Source organism: Corythoichthys intestinalis, chromosome 13, assembly GCF_030265065.1.
Source record: "Corythoichthys intestinalis isolate RoL2023-P3 chromosome 13, ASM3026506v1, whole genome shotgun sequence".
Taxonomy (NCBI): Eukaryota; Metazoa; Chordata; class Actinopteri; order Syngnathiformes; family Syngnathidae; genus Corythoichthys; species Corythoichthys intestinalis.
This window is the reverse complement of record NC_080407.1, coordinates 53,668,937-53,683,281: the sequence shown is the minus strand read 5'-3', so window position 1 is coordinate 53,683,281 and position 14,345 is coordinate 53,668,937. Positions and strand designations below refer to the sequence as shown.

General features: G+C 41.5%; 1 protein-coding gene across 2 annotated transcripts in view; it reads right to left on the bottom strand.

Annotated features, from left to right (window-relative positions):
- The window catches only part of LOC130928627 (solute carrier family 2, facilitated glucose transporter member 4-like), a 37,597-nt gene that overhangs the window by 4,352 nt on the left and 18,900 nt on the right, over positions 1 to 14,345 (bottom strand). Inside the window, exons 1-10 of one of the 2 annotated variants that reach the window (XM_057855345.1) lie at positions 12,250 to 12,394; positions 6,668 to 6,763; positions 6,391 to 6,551; positions 3,615 to 3,739; positions 3,441 to 3,556; positions 3,217 to 3,379; positions 2,972 to 3,159; positions 2,795 to 2,899; positions 281 to 382; positions 7 to 210 (exon numbers count right to left, since the gene is read on the bottom strand). In XM_057855345.1, coding sequence (XP_057711328.1) covers positions 7 to 210; positions 281 to 382; positions 2,795 to 2,899; positions 2,972 to 3,159; positions 3,217 to 3,379; positions 3,441 to 3,556; positions 3,615 to 3,739; positions 6,391 to 6,551; positions 6,668 to 6,763; positions 12,250 to 12,282 — 1,293 coding nt within the window. In that variant the 5' untranslated portion in view covers positions 12,283 to 12,394. Of the gene's footprint in view, positions 1 to 6; positions 211 to 280; positions 383 to 2,794; positions 2,900 to 2,971; positions 3,160 to 3,216; positions 3,380 to 3,440; positions 3,557 to 3,614; positions 3,740 to 6,390; positions 6,552 to 6,667; positions 6,764 to 12,249; positions 12,395 to 14,345 lie in introns of those variants that run through there. The other variant, XM_057855346.1, reaches the window with a different exon arrangement.

Here is a 14,345-nt window from a genome sequence, read left to right as displayed (position 1 = left end):
ACTTACGGCGATGTACTGGAAGCACATGCCGACGATGAAGTTGGCGGTCCAGTTGGAGCAGCCCGCCACGGCCATGGCGGCAGGCCTGGGACCCTGCGAGAAGAGCTCGGCCACGAAAAACCAAGGAATGGGACCGGGGCCCACCTCGAAGAAGGCCACGAAGCCGAAGATGGCTAGCATGCTAACGTAGCTCATGGCGCGAACGGTTTCCTGTCGGGAAGGTAGGGTGGTAAAATGGCCGCTAAAACTGTCGTGGAACGCGGTGGGTTGGCGCACTGACCAGTAAGCTGAGTGCTACAGTCATGACCACGGCGCAGACGCACATGCCGCCCAGTCCTAGCATGTGGAGAGTCCGCCGACCCATCCGTTCAACCAGGAAGAGCTGCAGAGATCTCACAGTTAACTGCTAACGTCGGGGAAACTTGTCCGCAAATGACTTTGGAAAAGGTAATGATGCAAAAAGATACCGCAAGAAGCCACATCTAACCAAAATCTGCAAAATAGCAACCATGAGTAGTAGGTGGTTAATTTGGTGTTTTTGCACCACCTATTGGCCAGTGTTATAATGGAATGAATTTTACTTTTACATAACAAGTGTTTCACTTTCCGGGGTTTCCCCTACATACAAGAGATTGTGGCACCCTGCCACACCAAAATAAAAGCCGCCACGCTTTGCAAATGTTTATTTAAAACAATCAGTATCCAAGTGTGAATAGTTCAGTGGCAACCTATTCATTGTGTATTGTCATGTCCGTAACTACGCGCGGAGCTGTGAAGTAGGAAAAATGGAGAACGGGCGAGATGGCGAGAGACGGCGGTCGCATGTCACGGCAGCCTACTGTTATTGTTGTTGCCACAATAAAGTGGGTAAGCCAAAACGACTCCTCTCCTTCCCCATATCCAGGGCATTACAGTACAACCCCTAGCAAAAAGTATGGAATTACCAGTCTCGGACGAGCACTCACATTTTATCATGTGTAACAAATTCTGATTAGAAGCTTGAAAAAAATAATGAATTAGTCCAAAAGTGCAACTATTTAGCATTCAGAAACACTAAAAGAAATACATTGTGGTGGTCAGTAAATGTTGTTGTGAATCATTAGAAACAAACAAAGAAATAACAATCAAAACCCATCTCTAGCACCACCTCTGGCTTTTATGACAGCTTGCAGTCTCTGAAGCATGGACTTAGGTATTCTTCAATTTGGTACCAACTCTCTTTGATTGCATTTGCCAGATCATCCTTGCAGGTCGGAGCCTTGGCATCTCCCTAGTGCCTTTTCCTGACATGCAGCCCCATATCATCACGTTGTCCAATGCAGATTCTTGACTCTTGACAAGGTGATGATGCTGGAACTTTGGTGCTGTTCCAGTGAGATTGGCGTTGTGGAATAACATGTTGGTGCTCAACCATGCAAATGCTTCCATGTTGCGGATAACTACTTTTGTTTAGGAATAATTTTTGTCAAGAATCTGCATTGGACAAGCTGAGGGGAATTTTGATGTCTTCTTCAGGCAGTCGTCTTTGTAAATCTCACTGGAACAGCACCAAACAAAAGTTCCAGCATGATCACCTTGTCAAGAGTCAAGAATCTGCATTGGACAAGCTGAGGGGAATTTTGATGTCTTCTTCAGGCAGTCATCTTTGTAAAGCTTACAAAAGTTCCAGCATCATCACCTTGTCCAATGCAGATTCTTGACAAGGTGATGATGCTGGAACTTTTGTTTGGTGCTGTTCCAGTGAGATATACAAAGATGACTGCCTGAAGAAATCAAATTTCCCTTCAGCTTGTCCAATGCAGATTCTTGACTCTTGACAAGGTGATGATGCTGAAACTTTGGTGCTGTTCCAGTGAGATTAACAAAGATGACTGCCTGAAGAAGACATCAAAATTCCCCTCGGCTTGTCCAATGCAGATTCTTGACAAGGTGATGATGCTGGAACTTTTGTTTGGTGCTGTTCCAGTGAGATTTACAAAGATGACTGCCTGAAGAACACATCAAAATTTCCCTCAGCTTGTCCAATGCAGATTATTGAAAAAAATAACTACTTTTGTCTAGGAATAATTTATCCGCAACATGGAAGCATTTGCATAGTTGAGCACCAACATGTTATTCCACAACAGCCAATCTCACTGGAACAGCACCAAACAAAAGTTCCAGCTTCATCACCTTGTCAAGAGTCAATCTGCATTGGACAAGGTGATGATGCTGGAACTTATGTTTGGTACTGTTCCAGTGAGATTTACAAAGATGACTGTCATGGGGCTGCATGTCAGGCAAAGGCACTGGGGTGATGGTTGTGGTTAAATCTTCAATAAATGCACAAGTTTACATTGAAATTTTAGACAGAAAATGTCATTTTCCAAGATGACAATGCATCATGCCACAGCTAAAACTGTTAAAGCATTCCTTGGCGTGATTCCATGTATATTTCCCTGCACTTGCTCTATAAAAGTAACATTTACTGACCACCACAATATTTTTTATTCATTTCTTTTAGTGTTTCAGAATGCTAAAGAGTTGCACTTTTGAACTAATTTTTACAAGCTTTTTATTAGTTCTACATGAAAAATGTCTGAGTGCTCGTCCGAAGATTCCATACTTTTTGCAAGGGGTTGTATGCACTAAAACCTTCGTCCTATTTCCACCTAAATCCGGCGTTTTAACGCAGCGTGTCTGAGATTATCGCAATGTCTGTAGGAGCAGTCTCGTCAACTGATAGTGAAGTCTATGGTACTTCGTTACAGTCCACCACTGACTACCACAACACATAAAAATTGCCGCGACTGACCGAAACCACGGTGAAAGCGCAGTTTACTATTCCGGCTCCAATCGTGGCATAAACGGGACTCTGGATTCCGGCTTTGGTGAAGATGCTGGTGGAGTAGTAGAAAATCTGAGTGGGAGAGAGATTAAAAAAATTGTAGATGTCAACGAAAGGACGATCTGGATCGCGGCGTCTGCTTACCGCGTTGATCCCGGAGAGCTGCTGCGACAACTGCAGCAAGATGGAAATGACCATGGGCTGCCGGTGCAGGGGGGAGCGAAACAGCTCCGGGATGGACACCTTACGCTCCATGTCCATCCTTCGCTTCTCCTCCTTCATCTCCTCCAGGAGGTCGTCTACATCTTGCCGGCCCGTCAACCTCCTCAAGCCTGCGAAACTTAAACTTAGTCCTGCAAGAGGACTAAAGAAGGGTTAGGGATCAGAACCTCTTTTGGCGTGGTGCTCCTGACACCGGACGATGTAGAGGAACCGTGGACTCTCCGGGCAGAAAGGCAGCAGCGCCATCTGGAGGACTGTGGGGAGCACTGTCAGGCCTAGTAGGACTGGCCACAACTCCTCACTTCCCAGTAGCTGCTCCAGGCCCAGAACCTGAATCGAGGTTGTTTTAACTCCTTGACCGCCATTGACGTCTACTAGCGATCAACTCAACCTGCGCCAGGAGGATTCCCGTCACGATGGCCATCTGGTGCAGCGTCCCTAAAGCGCCCCGCAAACCTGTCGGAGCGATCTCCCCCACGTACATTGGGGTCAAACCGGATGCCAGCCCTGGAGGAGGTAGCGATGTCAAACTCCGCGCTTTAGTCCAAAACGTTTCGGCGCTCACCGCAGTAGGCGCCGATGACGAATCGGCCGAGGATCAGCATCTCGAAGGAGCGGCACAGCTTGGAAAGACCCATCAGGCTCCCGCCCAGGAACGCTAGCAGGTTATTGATTAGCATGGCTTTTCTCCTGAAAACATATAATCAACTTCTTGCTCTTTAGTAATCTACAGTCCCTAGCAAAAGTGTTGTCACTTATCCATTTTGTAAAAACGATTACTAATAAACTGACTTTTAATGATTCAATTGGTTTCAGAAATGGCTTATATGAAAGCTAGGACCCTCCCAAATGATGCTGAATGTACAAAAATGTTTCACTGCAAAAAAAGACAAAGGTCAAATTTTGGCAAAAGTTTTGTCACCTACAGAAAGTATGAAAATTTAACTAAAAATGTACTTCAAATACAAAAATGTTTACCAACATAAGCAAATTAAGTAATGGTGCTGTGAGAGCCAAATTTAATATTTTGTATGACTTCCATGGGCTTGAAGGACTGCATCCATGCGGTTTGGCAAGGATTCCTCCAAGTCCTCAAAGAAAGCAGTCTTGCATGCCTCCCAGAGTTTACAACATTCTTGGGTTTCGTCTTCCATGCTTCCTCTTTCATCCTACCCCAGACATGCTCAATGATGTTCATATCTGGTGACTGGGCTGGCCAGTCCTGGAGGATCTTGATCTTTGCTTGAGCAACTTTGAGGAAGAGATCAAAGTATGCAATGGAGCACCATCCTGCTGCAGAATTTGTCCCTTTTTATGGTTAGGAATGTAAGAGGCAGCTAAGATTTTTTGATATTTCCGACTATGTTGCCTTCCACCCTGCAGATCTCTCGCACACCCCCATGCTGGATGTAACCCCAGACCATGATTTTGCCACTACCAAACTTTTTTTTTTTTTTGTGGCAAAAGGTGGATTTTTCAGATGAATCTTCCATTGAATTTCACCACAGTCGCCGCAAATATTGCAGAAGACCTACTGGAGCCCGCGTGGATCCGAGATTCACTCAGAAAACTGAAGTTTGGTGGTGGCAAAATCATGGTCTGAGGTTACATCCAGTATCGGGGTGTCGAGAAATATGCAGAGTGGAAGGCAACATAGTCTCAGGGTACAGAAAATTAAAAAAACGTGTGGCATTTGCCAAGGCCCACAGCCTGTCAAAAGCTGGAAAAGTGGCAAAAGGTGGATTTTTAAGATGATTCATCCATTGAATTACCGTATTGGCCCGAATATAAGACTGCCCTGATTATAAGACGACCCCCTATAGCAAAAGGCTGCTAGCTTAAATGCTATAAAACGCTAATGTTTATTTTTTTTACACAATGCTCTTCACAAATGGTTCAGACACATATTCCCACAAAAAACAACTAAATATACCTATAAACACCTTTACGAATGCATTAAAAAAACATTAGCTCAAACAAAAGCTTATGTTGGTCTTAACAAGGAGCAGCAGCTGGATTTAGTCACATGAAATGAGGCAGACTAGAGGGTAGTGTATCCACCCAAATCAAACTGAATGCAAACACTTTCAAAACAAACCATTACAACACCAATTAAACGAATACTCGAAGCAGCAAAATTTTATTCGAATATTTTTTTCTAATCGAATACTCGAGTTAATCGATTAATCGTTGCAGCACTAGATCATTCAACATTCTTCGTTTATTATAACAAGGCAGCGAACAGGAAGGGGTTATGGGAGGAAAGAAAAACAAAAACACAAATACATTGAATGTCTACATTAATTACTAATATGTTGGTGCTATCGTCAGCTAGATGTATTTCCAGTTGACACCATGTGGCAGGCCTGTTGGCTGGGGAGAGAGAGGGACGGGGGTGGGGGAGTCTATAAACTAAGTGATTGAAAGGGGTAGAGTGTACACAAATTAGCTCTGTGATCTAGAACCCAGTGATGGTGTGAATCCCTTCTGAGTGTAAGCCCGTTGGCGACCGACCCTACTCCGCCCCATCCCCTATCCCGGCGCAGCCCATCCCTCCGACAAGGCAGCGAACAGGAAGGGGGTATGGGAGGAAAGAAAAACAAAAACACAAATACATTGAATGTCTACATTAGCTACTAATATGTTGGTGCTATCGTCAGCTAGATGTATTTCCAGTTGACACCATGTGGGGGGCCTGTTGGCCAGGGAGAGAGAGGGACGGGGGTGGGGGAATCCATACACTAAGTGATTGAAAGGGGTAGAGAAATGGTGTCCAAACTATTCCACATAGGGCCGCAGTGGGTGCTGGATTTCATTCCTACAAAACAAGACGACATCTTTTCACCAATCTGGTGTCTCACAAGTGTAATCAGTTGATTGCAGTCAGGTGCTCCTTGTTTTAGCACAAACTTCATTGGTTAAACTGTCTGTGCTCGATTGGTAGGAACAAAAACCAGGACCCACAGCGGCCCTTGAGGACAGGTAGAGTGTACATAAATTAGTTCTGTGATGTAGAACCCAGTAATCGTGTGAATCCCTTGTAAGTGTAAGCCAGTTGGCGACCGACCCAACTCAGCCCCATCCCGGCGCAGCCCATCCCTCCGACAAAACTTTTGTCTTGCCAAAATTTGACCTATGTGTCTTTATGAAATGATAAATCTTTTTTCAGTGAGACAAATATATTTTTGTACATTCAACATCATTTATGAGGGTCTTAGCTTATATTTCTGAAACCAATTGAATAATTAAAAGTCAGGTTATTCGCAATTGTTTCTACGAAATACATAAGCGACAAGACTTTTGTCAGGGACTGTATACTGTAGGTTATTAAAAGAACTGACCTGCCCAGCCACTCGGAAACGAAGCCCACGCAGAAGGAAGACAACATTCCTCCGATGGAGAAAATGGCCACCGACAAGGACCAGAGTGACGTGAGCGTCCCCGTAGGGATGGCCTGCCCGTACCTGTGCACCCACGTGGCATTGTAGTCCCGCTCGATAATCTGCGAGCGCCACAACAGCGAGTCACCGCGGAAGTATCCGGGCCTCTATTTTGGTTTCGGCCCTCAAGGTGAAAAGGGTCACGTGAAAAAAAAAACGCTAGGTTATGTCCTCGTACCTTCTGAGGGGCATTAATGACGCCGATGTTGTAGCCAAACTCCAGCGATCCCAGGACGGCGGTGAAGACGGATAGGGCGAGGCTTCCAGTCACCGTCTGCGACGCAAACGCTAATATTGACATATATAAATATAACCCACATATTCCCATTAGGCCACAATAGAGGCAGCTGTCTCTGATGTCAACTTCAGTGTATTTCTAGCCTTGACTTTTAAAAGAAAAATGTCACGTGTCAGCAATTTTTTTCATAGCAGTTGAAAAGAACAACACATTTCATCCCTAAAACGTTAGCACGTTATTAATATTTAAGTGTTTATTAAAAGGATTTCCTTTGATAGGTATTTACTGTACTGGAATAACCATCTTGCATGTGTTTATACTATGAATATATTCAACTAAAGAGCATTTCATTCATAATAATATATGCATTTCTAGTCCAGAATGGAGTTACAAATGAATTTAATAATGCAAAATAATACGCACGAAACCCATGAGGGAGTATTAGTGACATATATAGGGGAAAAAAAGTTATAATTAGTACTAATGTAAATATTATAGTGGTATGAAAAAGTATCTGAACCTTTTAGAATTTCTCACATTTCTGCATGAAATCAAATGTAATCTGATCTTTGTCAAAATCACACAGATGAAAATACAGTACCTGCTTTAACTAAAGCCACCCAAAAATTTATAGATTTTCATATTTTAAAGAGGATGGTATGCAAACCATGACAGAAGGGGGAAAAATACCGTAATTTTCGCACAATAAGGCGCACCTGACTATAAGCCGCCAAAATAATTAGCATGAAACCCATGAGGGAGTATTGGGGACATACTGTACTGCATATAGAAAAAAATAGTAATAATTAGTACAAATGTAAATATTATAGTGGAATGAAAAAGTTTTTGAACCTTTAGGAATTTCTCACATTTCTGCGTAAAATCAAATCTGATCTTTGTCAAAATCACACAGATGAAAATACAGTACCTGCTTTAACTAAAGCCACCCTAACATTTATAGATGTTCATATTTTAAAGAGGATGGTATGCAAACCATGACAGAAGGGGGGGAAAAAAAGGGGGAAAATAAGTACCGTAACTTTCGCACTATAAGGCGCACCTGACTATAACCCGCCAAAATAATTAGCATGAAACCCATGAGGGAGTATTAGCGACATACTGTACTGTATATAGGAAAAAAAATAGTAATAATTAGTACAAATGTAAATATTATATTGGAATGAAAAAGTATCTGAACCTTTTGGAATTTCTCACATTTCTGCGTAAAATCAAATCTGATCTTTGTCAAAATCACACAGATGAAAATACAGTACCTGCTTTAACTAAAGCCACCCTAACATTTATAGATGTTCATATTTTAAAGAGGATGGTATGCAAACCATGACAGAAGGGGGGGGGAAATAAGTACCGTAATTTTCGCACAGTAAGGCGCACCTGACTATAAGCCGCCAAAATAATTAGCATGAAACCCATGAGGGAGTATTAGGGACATACTGTACTGTATATAGAAAAAATAGCAATAATTAGTACAAATGTGAATATTATAGTGGTATGAAAAAGTATCTGAACCTTTTGGAATTTCTCACATTTTTGCGTACAATCAAATGTAATCTGATCTTTGTCAAAATCACACAGATGAAAATACAGTACCTGCTTTAACTAAAGCCACCCAAACATTTATAGATTTTCATATTTTAAAGAGGATGGTATGCAAACCATGACAGAAGGGGGAAAATAAGTACCGTATTTTTCACATTATAAGGTGCACCTGACTATAAGCCGCCACCCACCAAATATGACATGAAAACGGTACTGGACTATAAGCCGCAGCTGTCCTCACTATATAATGGGATTTTTAACACCAAAAGATATTAACCGGTAAAACTGTCATAAGACCAAATGAACCACCAAATGAAGCTTCACTTGGCCATCACTGCTCCCTTGGAGGAGACGGTCAACCTCTCACACAAAAATACACACGGTCCCAGGCTTCAAATGGGAATGTGTGCTTTGATCAGATGAGACCAAGATTGAGCTTTTTGGCAACAAACACTCTAAGTGGGTCTGGCGTGCCACGAAAGATGCGCATGCTGAAAAGCACCTCATACCCACTGTGAAGTATGGGGATGGGTCAGTGCTGTGGGGCTGTTTCGCTTCCAAAGGCCCTGGGAACCTTGTTAGGGTGCATGGCACCATGAATGCTTTGAAATACCAGGACATTTTAAATCAAAATCTGTTGCCCGAAAGCTGAAGATGGGTCATCACAGGGTCTTTCAGGAAGACAATGACCCTAAACATATGGCCAAATTTACACAGAAATGGTTCACCAGACACAAAATCAAGCTCCTCCCATGGCCATCTCAGTCCCCAGACCTTGTTTTGTTGGCAAAAGGGGGTTGTACAAACTATTAACACCAAGAGTGCTAATAATTGTGACACACAATTTGATGTCAAATAATTTTTTCTTTATGTGGGATTTTTTCCCCACTGAATGAATGGACTTGTATTGAAGGTTGGATTTTTCTTTTTTTCCCATAAGGTCCCATATTATTTGAATAAAAAAAAAAAATAAAAAAAATTAGAAGCTAAAAAACCTTTTTCAGGGGTGCCAATAATTATGGAGGGCACTGTAACTAATGCCATAGACTTCATAATGTATTGACGGGACACAGGGCGCGGGGCTGATAAATAGGGGGCCTGCATTGTTGGCGAGGACGTCAAAGCTGACCATGTGGAATCGCAAAGAGCTTTTTTCGTAGAAAATTCTTGTGAATAAATGCTTAAATCCCCGAATTCTTTATAGATGTGGATGTAAAACGGTCTCGATTTTTGGTTGAAAGCCAAAAAACAAAACAAAACAAAAAAACGTGCAGTTAGCATTTATTTCACGTAAATATGTCGAAGTACAATGCTAGTCTGCATAGGCGGATTTACTATTCAGGCAAAGTAGGCAATCGCCTTAGGCCCCCAACCAGTAGGGGGCCCCCAACCAGTACGGGGCCCCCAACGAGCAAGGGCTTGGGCTACCAGAGCCAGCAGCACCCCCAACTATTCGTCATGTATAATTATGTCAGCATACTAAACAAACAAATAACAGAAAAAAAGCAATTTGAATGCTGCATTTATATTATCTCTCCCCCACACACACGCACTACAATGGACTGTTCCACGACGACGGACTGAGTATCAGTCGCTTAGCTTCATTTGGCATCGCTTAGCTGTTCGTTAGCTTCACTTACCTCTCCCGCGTTTTTCACGTCACTAAGCTTGCTATTTTTACAGCTCACTTGCTACTTTGCACGTCAACTATCATTTATGTCGAACACACGAGCGAACGTGCTCTCCATGTGAGCAAAAGTGCAGTGAGGGAGAAGTTGAGAACAGGCCGCTAATGCCTCTTTTAACTTTCTTCTTCTTCTTCACACCGAACATAAAATGTTCGCCTTAGGCCCAAAAATTGCCAAGTCCGCCACTGCTAGTCTTTTAGTAAATGTAGCTAGCGGGCGCTTTATGTAAACAGAGCTTTTTTGGAGAAAATTCTTGTGAATAAATGCTTAAATCCCCGAATTCTTGATAGATATGGACGTAAAACAGTCTCGATTCTTGGTTAAAGCAAAAAAACATGCCGTTAGCATTTATTTTACGTAAATATGTCAAAAGTACAATGCTAGTCTGTTAGTAAATGTGCTAGCGGCTGCCTTATGTAAACAGTGATTTTCCAGTGACAATTCTTGTGAATAAATGCTTAAATCCCTGAATTCTTTATAGATATGGACGGAAAACGGTCTCGAGTTTTGGTTAAAAGCAAAAAAAAAAAGTACAGTTAGCATTTATTTTACGTAAATATGTTGAAGTACAATGCAAGTCTATTAGTGAACGTAGCTAGCAGCCACTTTATGTAAACAGAGCTTTTCCGGTGAAAATTCTTGAGAATAAATGCTTAAATCCCCGAATTCTTTGTTTTGCGTACATATCGTCTCGATTCTTATTTAAAAGCAAATAAAACCTTGCAGTTACCATTTATTTCACAGAAATATGTCGAAGTACAATGCTAGTCCGTTAGTGAATGTAGCTACCAGCCGTCTTTCCGGTGAAAATTCTTGTGAATAAATGCTTAAATACTCAAATTCTTGATAGATATGGATGTAAAACAGTCTTGAGTCTTGTTAAAAGCAAAAAAAAAAGAACGTGCAGTTAGTGTCTATGTACTGTATATATGTCGAAGTACAATGCTAGTCTGTTAGTGAATGTAGCTAGCAGCTGCCTGATGTAAATGGATCTTTTTTTGTTGAAAATTCTTTTGAATAAATGCCTAAATCCACAAATTCTTTATAGATATGGACGTAAAACAGTCTCGATTCTTTGTTAAAAGCAAAAAAAAACAAAAAACGTGCAGTTAGCATTTATTTTACGTAAACATGTGGAAGTACAATGCTAGTCTGTTAGTGAATGAAGCTAGCAGCCGCCTTATGCAAACAATGCTTATCCGGTGAAAATTCTTGTGAATAAATGCCTAAATCCCCGAATTCTTTATAGATATGGACGTAAAACAGTCTCAGTTCTTGGTTAAAAGCCAAAAAAACGTGCAGTTAGCAGTTATTTTACGTAAATAAGTCGAAGTACAATGCTAGTCTGTTAGTGAATATAGCTAGCAGCCCCCTGATGTAAATGAAGCTCTTTTTATTGAAAATTCTTTTGAATAAATGCCTAAATCCACGAATTCTTTATAGATGTGGACGTAAAACAGTCTCGATTCTTTGTTAAAAGCAAAAAAAAAAAAAAAAACGTGCAGTTAGCATCTATTTTACGTAAACATGTCGAAGCACAATGCTAGTCTGTTAGTGAATGTAGCTCGCGGCTGCCTCATGTAAACAAAGCTTTTCCGGTGAAAATTCTTGTGAATAAATTTTTGAATCCCCAAATTCTTTATAGATATCGACGTAAAACAGTCTTGATTCTTGGTAAAAAAAAAATAAACAAAAAACGTGCAGTTAGCATTTATTTTACGTAAATATTGCGAACTATGATGCCAATCCAGTAGCGGCTAATTTCTCCGTTTCAAAATGTATGCATGGTACCAAAAATATAATTACCTTGAATCCTCAAACAAAACACTCCTGAGACAATCTTTCCTGTTTGTAGAATGCAAGGTGCAGTGTATGACCGATCTGACCCGTCAACACCATTATGAAGTCTATGCAAAATGCATTACCTGTAAGAAATAGTCACTAAGAAAAGTAATAAAATACAAAAATCTGTATAAAAGCTCAGCAAAATGCATCCACGACTGCGTATATCGGTATTGGATTTTTGGAGTTAAACAGTATCAGGATAAATAAGCCAAAAATATTTGATGTAAAGTTGTCCGAAACCGTATCGTAGCATCAACATATTTATCAAAAAATAAATCGAATTCATTGCCTGTCATTGATTCTGCTTCACCCCCACTGACAGCAATAGACGTCCAATTCAAGCAAGGTAGTAAGTACTCAAACGAGGTGACCTCAAGGTCAAAACAAGTTGCATTCCACTAACCCAAACCTAAGTTTCATCCCACTGACCTCTCCTCCGAGTTGCTGAAAGCCGGCCGGCATGACTGTTGGCTCCTCCGCCCCGGGGCGCGCGCCCTGCTCCCCCCTTTTCAACCTTCAAGACAAAAAAGCGATACGATCCGAATGGGAAACGTCCTGCGTTTGACGGTGCCTGTCCAACACTGGGCTGTAAAGTGACACCGAGCGCAACCGCGTGCGCGCCCGGGTCCTAAAAGGGAGGCGGGGCTTAAAGCCTGAAGAAGAAGAGCAAAAAAATAAAAAGACTTGAACGGAAGAGGGTCTTCTATTTTGGGGTACACGCCAAACGGTTGCCCAGCCCTCCTGTTCTAGACAAAGCCACAGGAGGACAGGTGGAACTTAAATTTAGACACTCGTAATTTGTTAACTCACTGACGGCCGTGGACGTCCGTTTCCTTTGAAGTGGGATGGTTGGCAGCGAATGATTGTTCGTTCTTTTTAACCAAGAATCGAGAAAGTTTTACGTCCGTATCTATAAAGAATTCTGGGATTTAGGCATTTATTCAAAATAATTATAAACGAAAAAAGCTCCATTTACAACAGGCGGCTGCTAGCTACGTTCACTAACAGACTAGCATTGTACTTCAACATATTTACGTAAAATAAATGCTAAAAGCACGTTTTTTTTTCCGCTTTTTAATCAAGAATCGAGACAGTTTTACATCCATATCTATAAAGAATTCGGGGATTTAGTCATTTATTCAAAATAATTTTCAACGAAAAAAGCTCCATTATAGCATTTAAGCTATGCAAGTTAGCCATTTGTTCTTTCGCTGTACTTAGGTCCTCATTTATATTTTTTTGTTAGGTGCTAGATGAGTACACGATTGAAGTAAAGCTGAACCAAATCATGTATTATCATTTTTAGCGCATCGAAACTGCTGGTGTCCGACACGCACCGGAGTTTAGCCTCAAACGATATAAAAAAAACAATAAATGAGGATCTTACAAAAGAATAATTTGACTAACTTGCGCCGTAAAGGTCAACTAGCTTAAATGCTATATAATGCTAATGTTTACCGAATTGTTCCGCGCACCAAATAGTTTGTAGTGCGCACCAGATATCATGTGGTGCACAGCAGAAACAATTCAGTAAACATTAGCAATATATAGCATTTAAAGAGCATACGACAGGAGAGAAAAAAGTCTTTAATAGCATTATTATGTGAATTAGAATCATATTTTGAGATGACTCAACTATATCCAACAATATAGCAAAGCGCAGATGACGAGAAATTAAGTCTTTTAATCTGCCGGTTAGCCACGCCTACCATTATAGGGCTCTAGCGTCCCCAACTGGTGGATGACGTCAGCGGGAGAATGGGCTCATCGGTTTTACTATTCAGCCCATTGAGGGGGAATTATTCAGAACGAGGAAAACGCCACGAAGACAGCCGGAAAATGTCATTGTTTCAGTCTCTCTACTCCAATATTTCTACAGGATATTCTTTTTATCCAAGTATTTTTCCCCAATAGCTAAATAAATGGCTTGAGAAGGACCAGTCAGCCCGTTGAGGGGTAGTTATTCACAACGAGGAAAACGCGACGAAGAGAGCCGCAAAATGTCATTGTTTCAGTCTCTCTACTTCAGTATTTTTACAGGATATTCTTTCTATCCAAGTATTTTCCCCAATTGCTAAATAAATGGTATGGTCATGACAAATAACAGTCTTGTGCTAAATGGAATATAAAAATGCACTTATTCAGGATGACATGGCAAAATTACTCCATAATGGTCAAAACTGTCAAATTCACCTTTACTATCGCGCCTCCCGAACGATCCCTTCCCCGGCTTCGGAGATTGTAAACAAACCAAGAGGTGTAACAGCTAACCGACACGCTAACCCGAACCGAGTGATGTTTCAAAGTCTTCGAAGCGGAAAATCACACATAACTAGCCCGGAACATTTGACATGACGACTGGGTTGTCGATTGTCTTCGCTGATCGGCAAACCGCCCGGCGGAGAGCAATTTACAGCTCGTTCCCTGGAGGAGGGTGGCTGCAGTTGTTGTGCAGCTAACATGCAGCTAATGTGCATGATAAGAGCTTTTTACATGCCTATCAATGATCAAACGTAAGTAGTCCT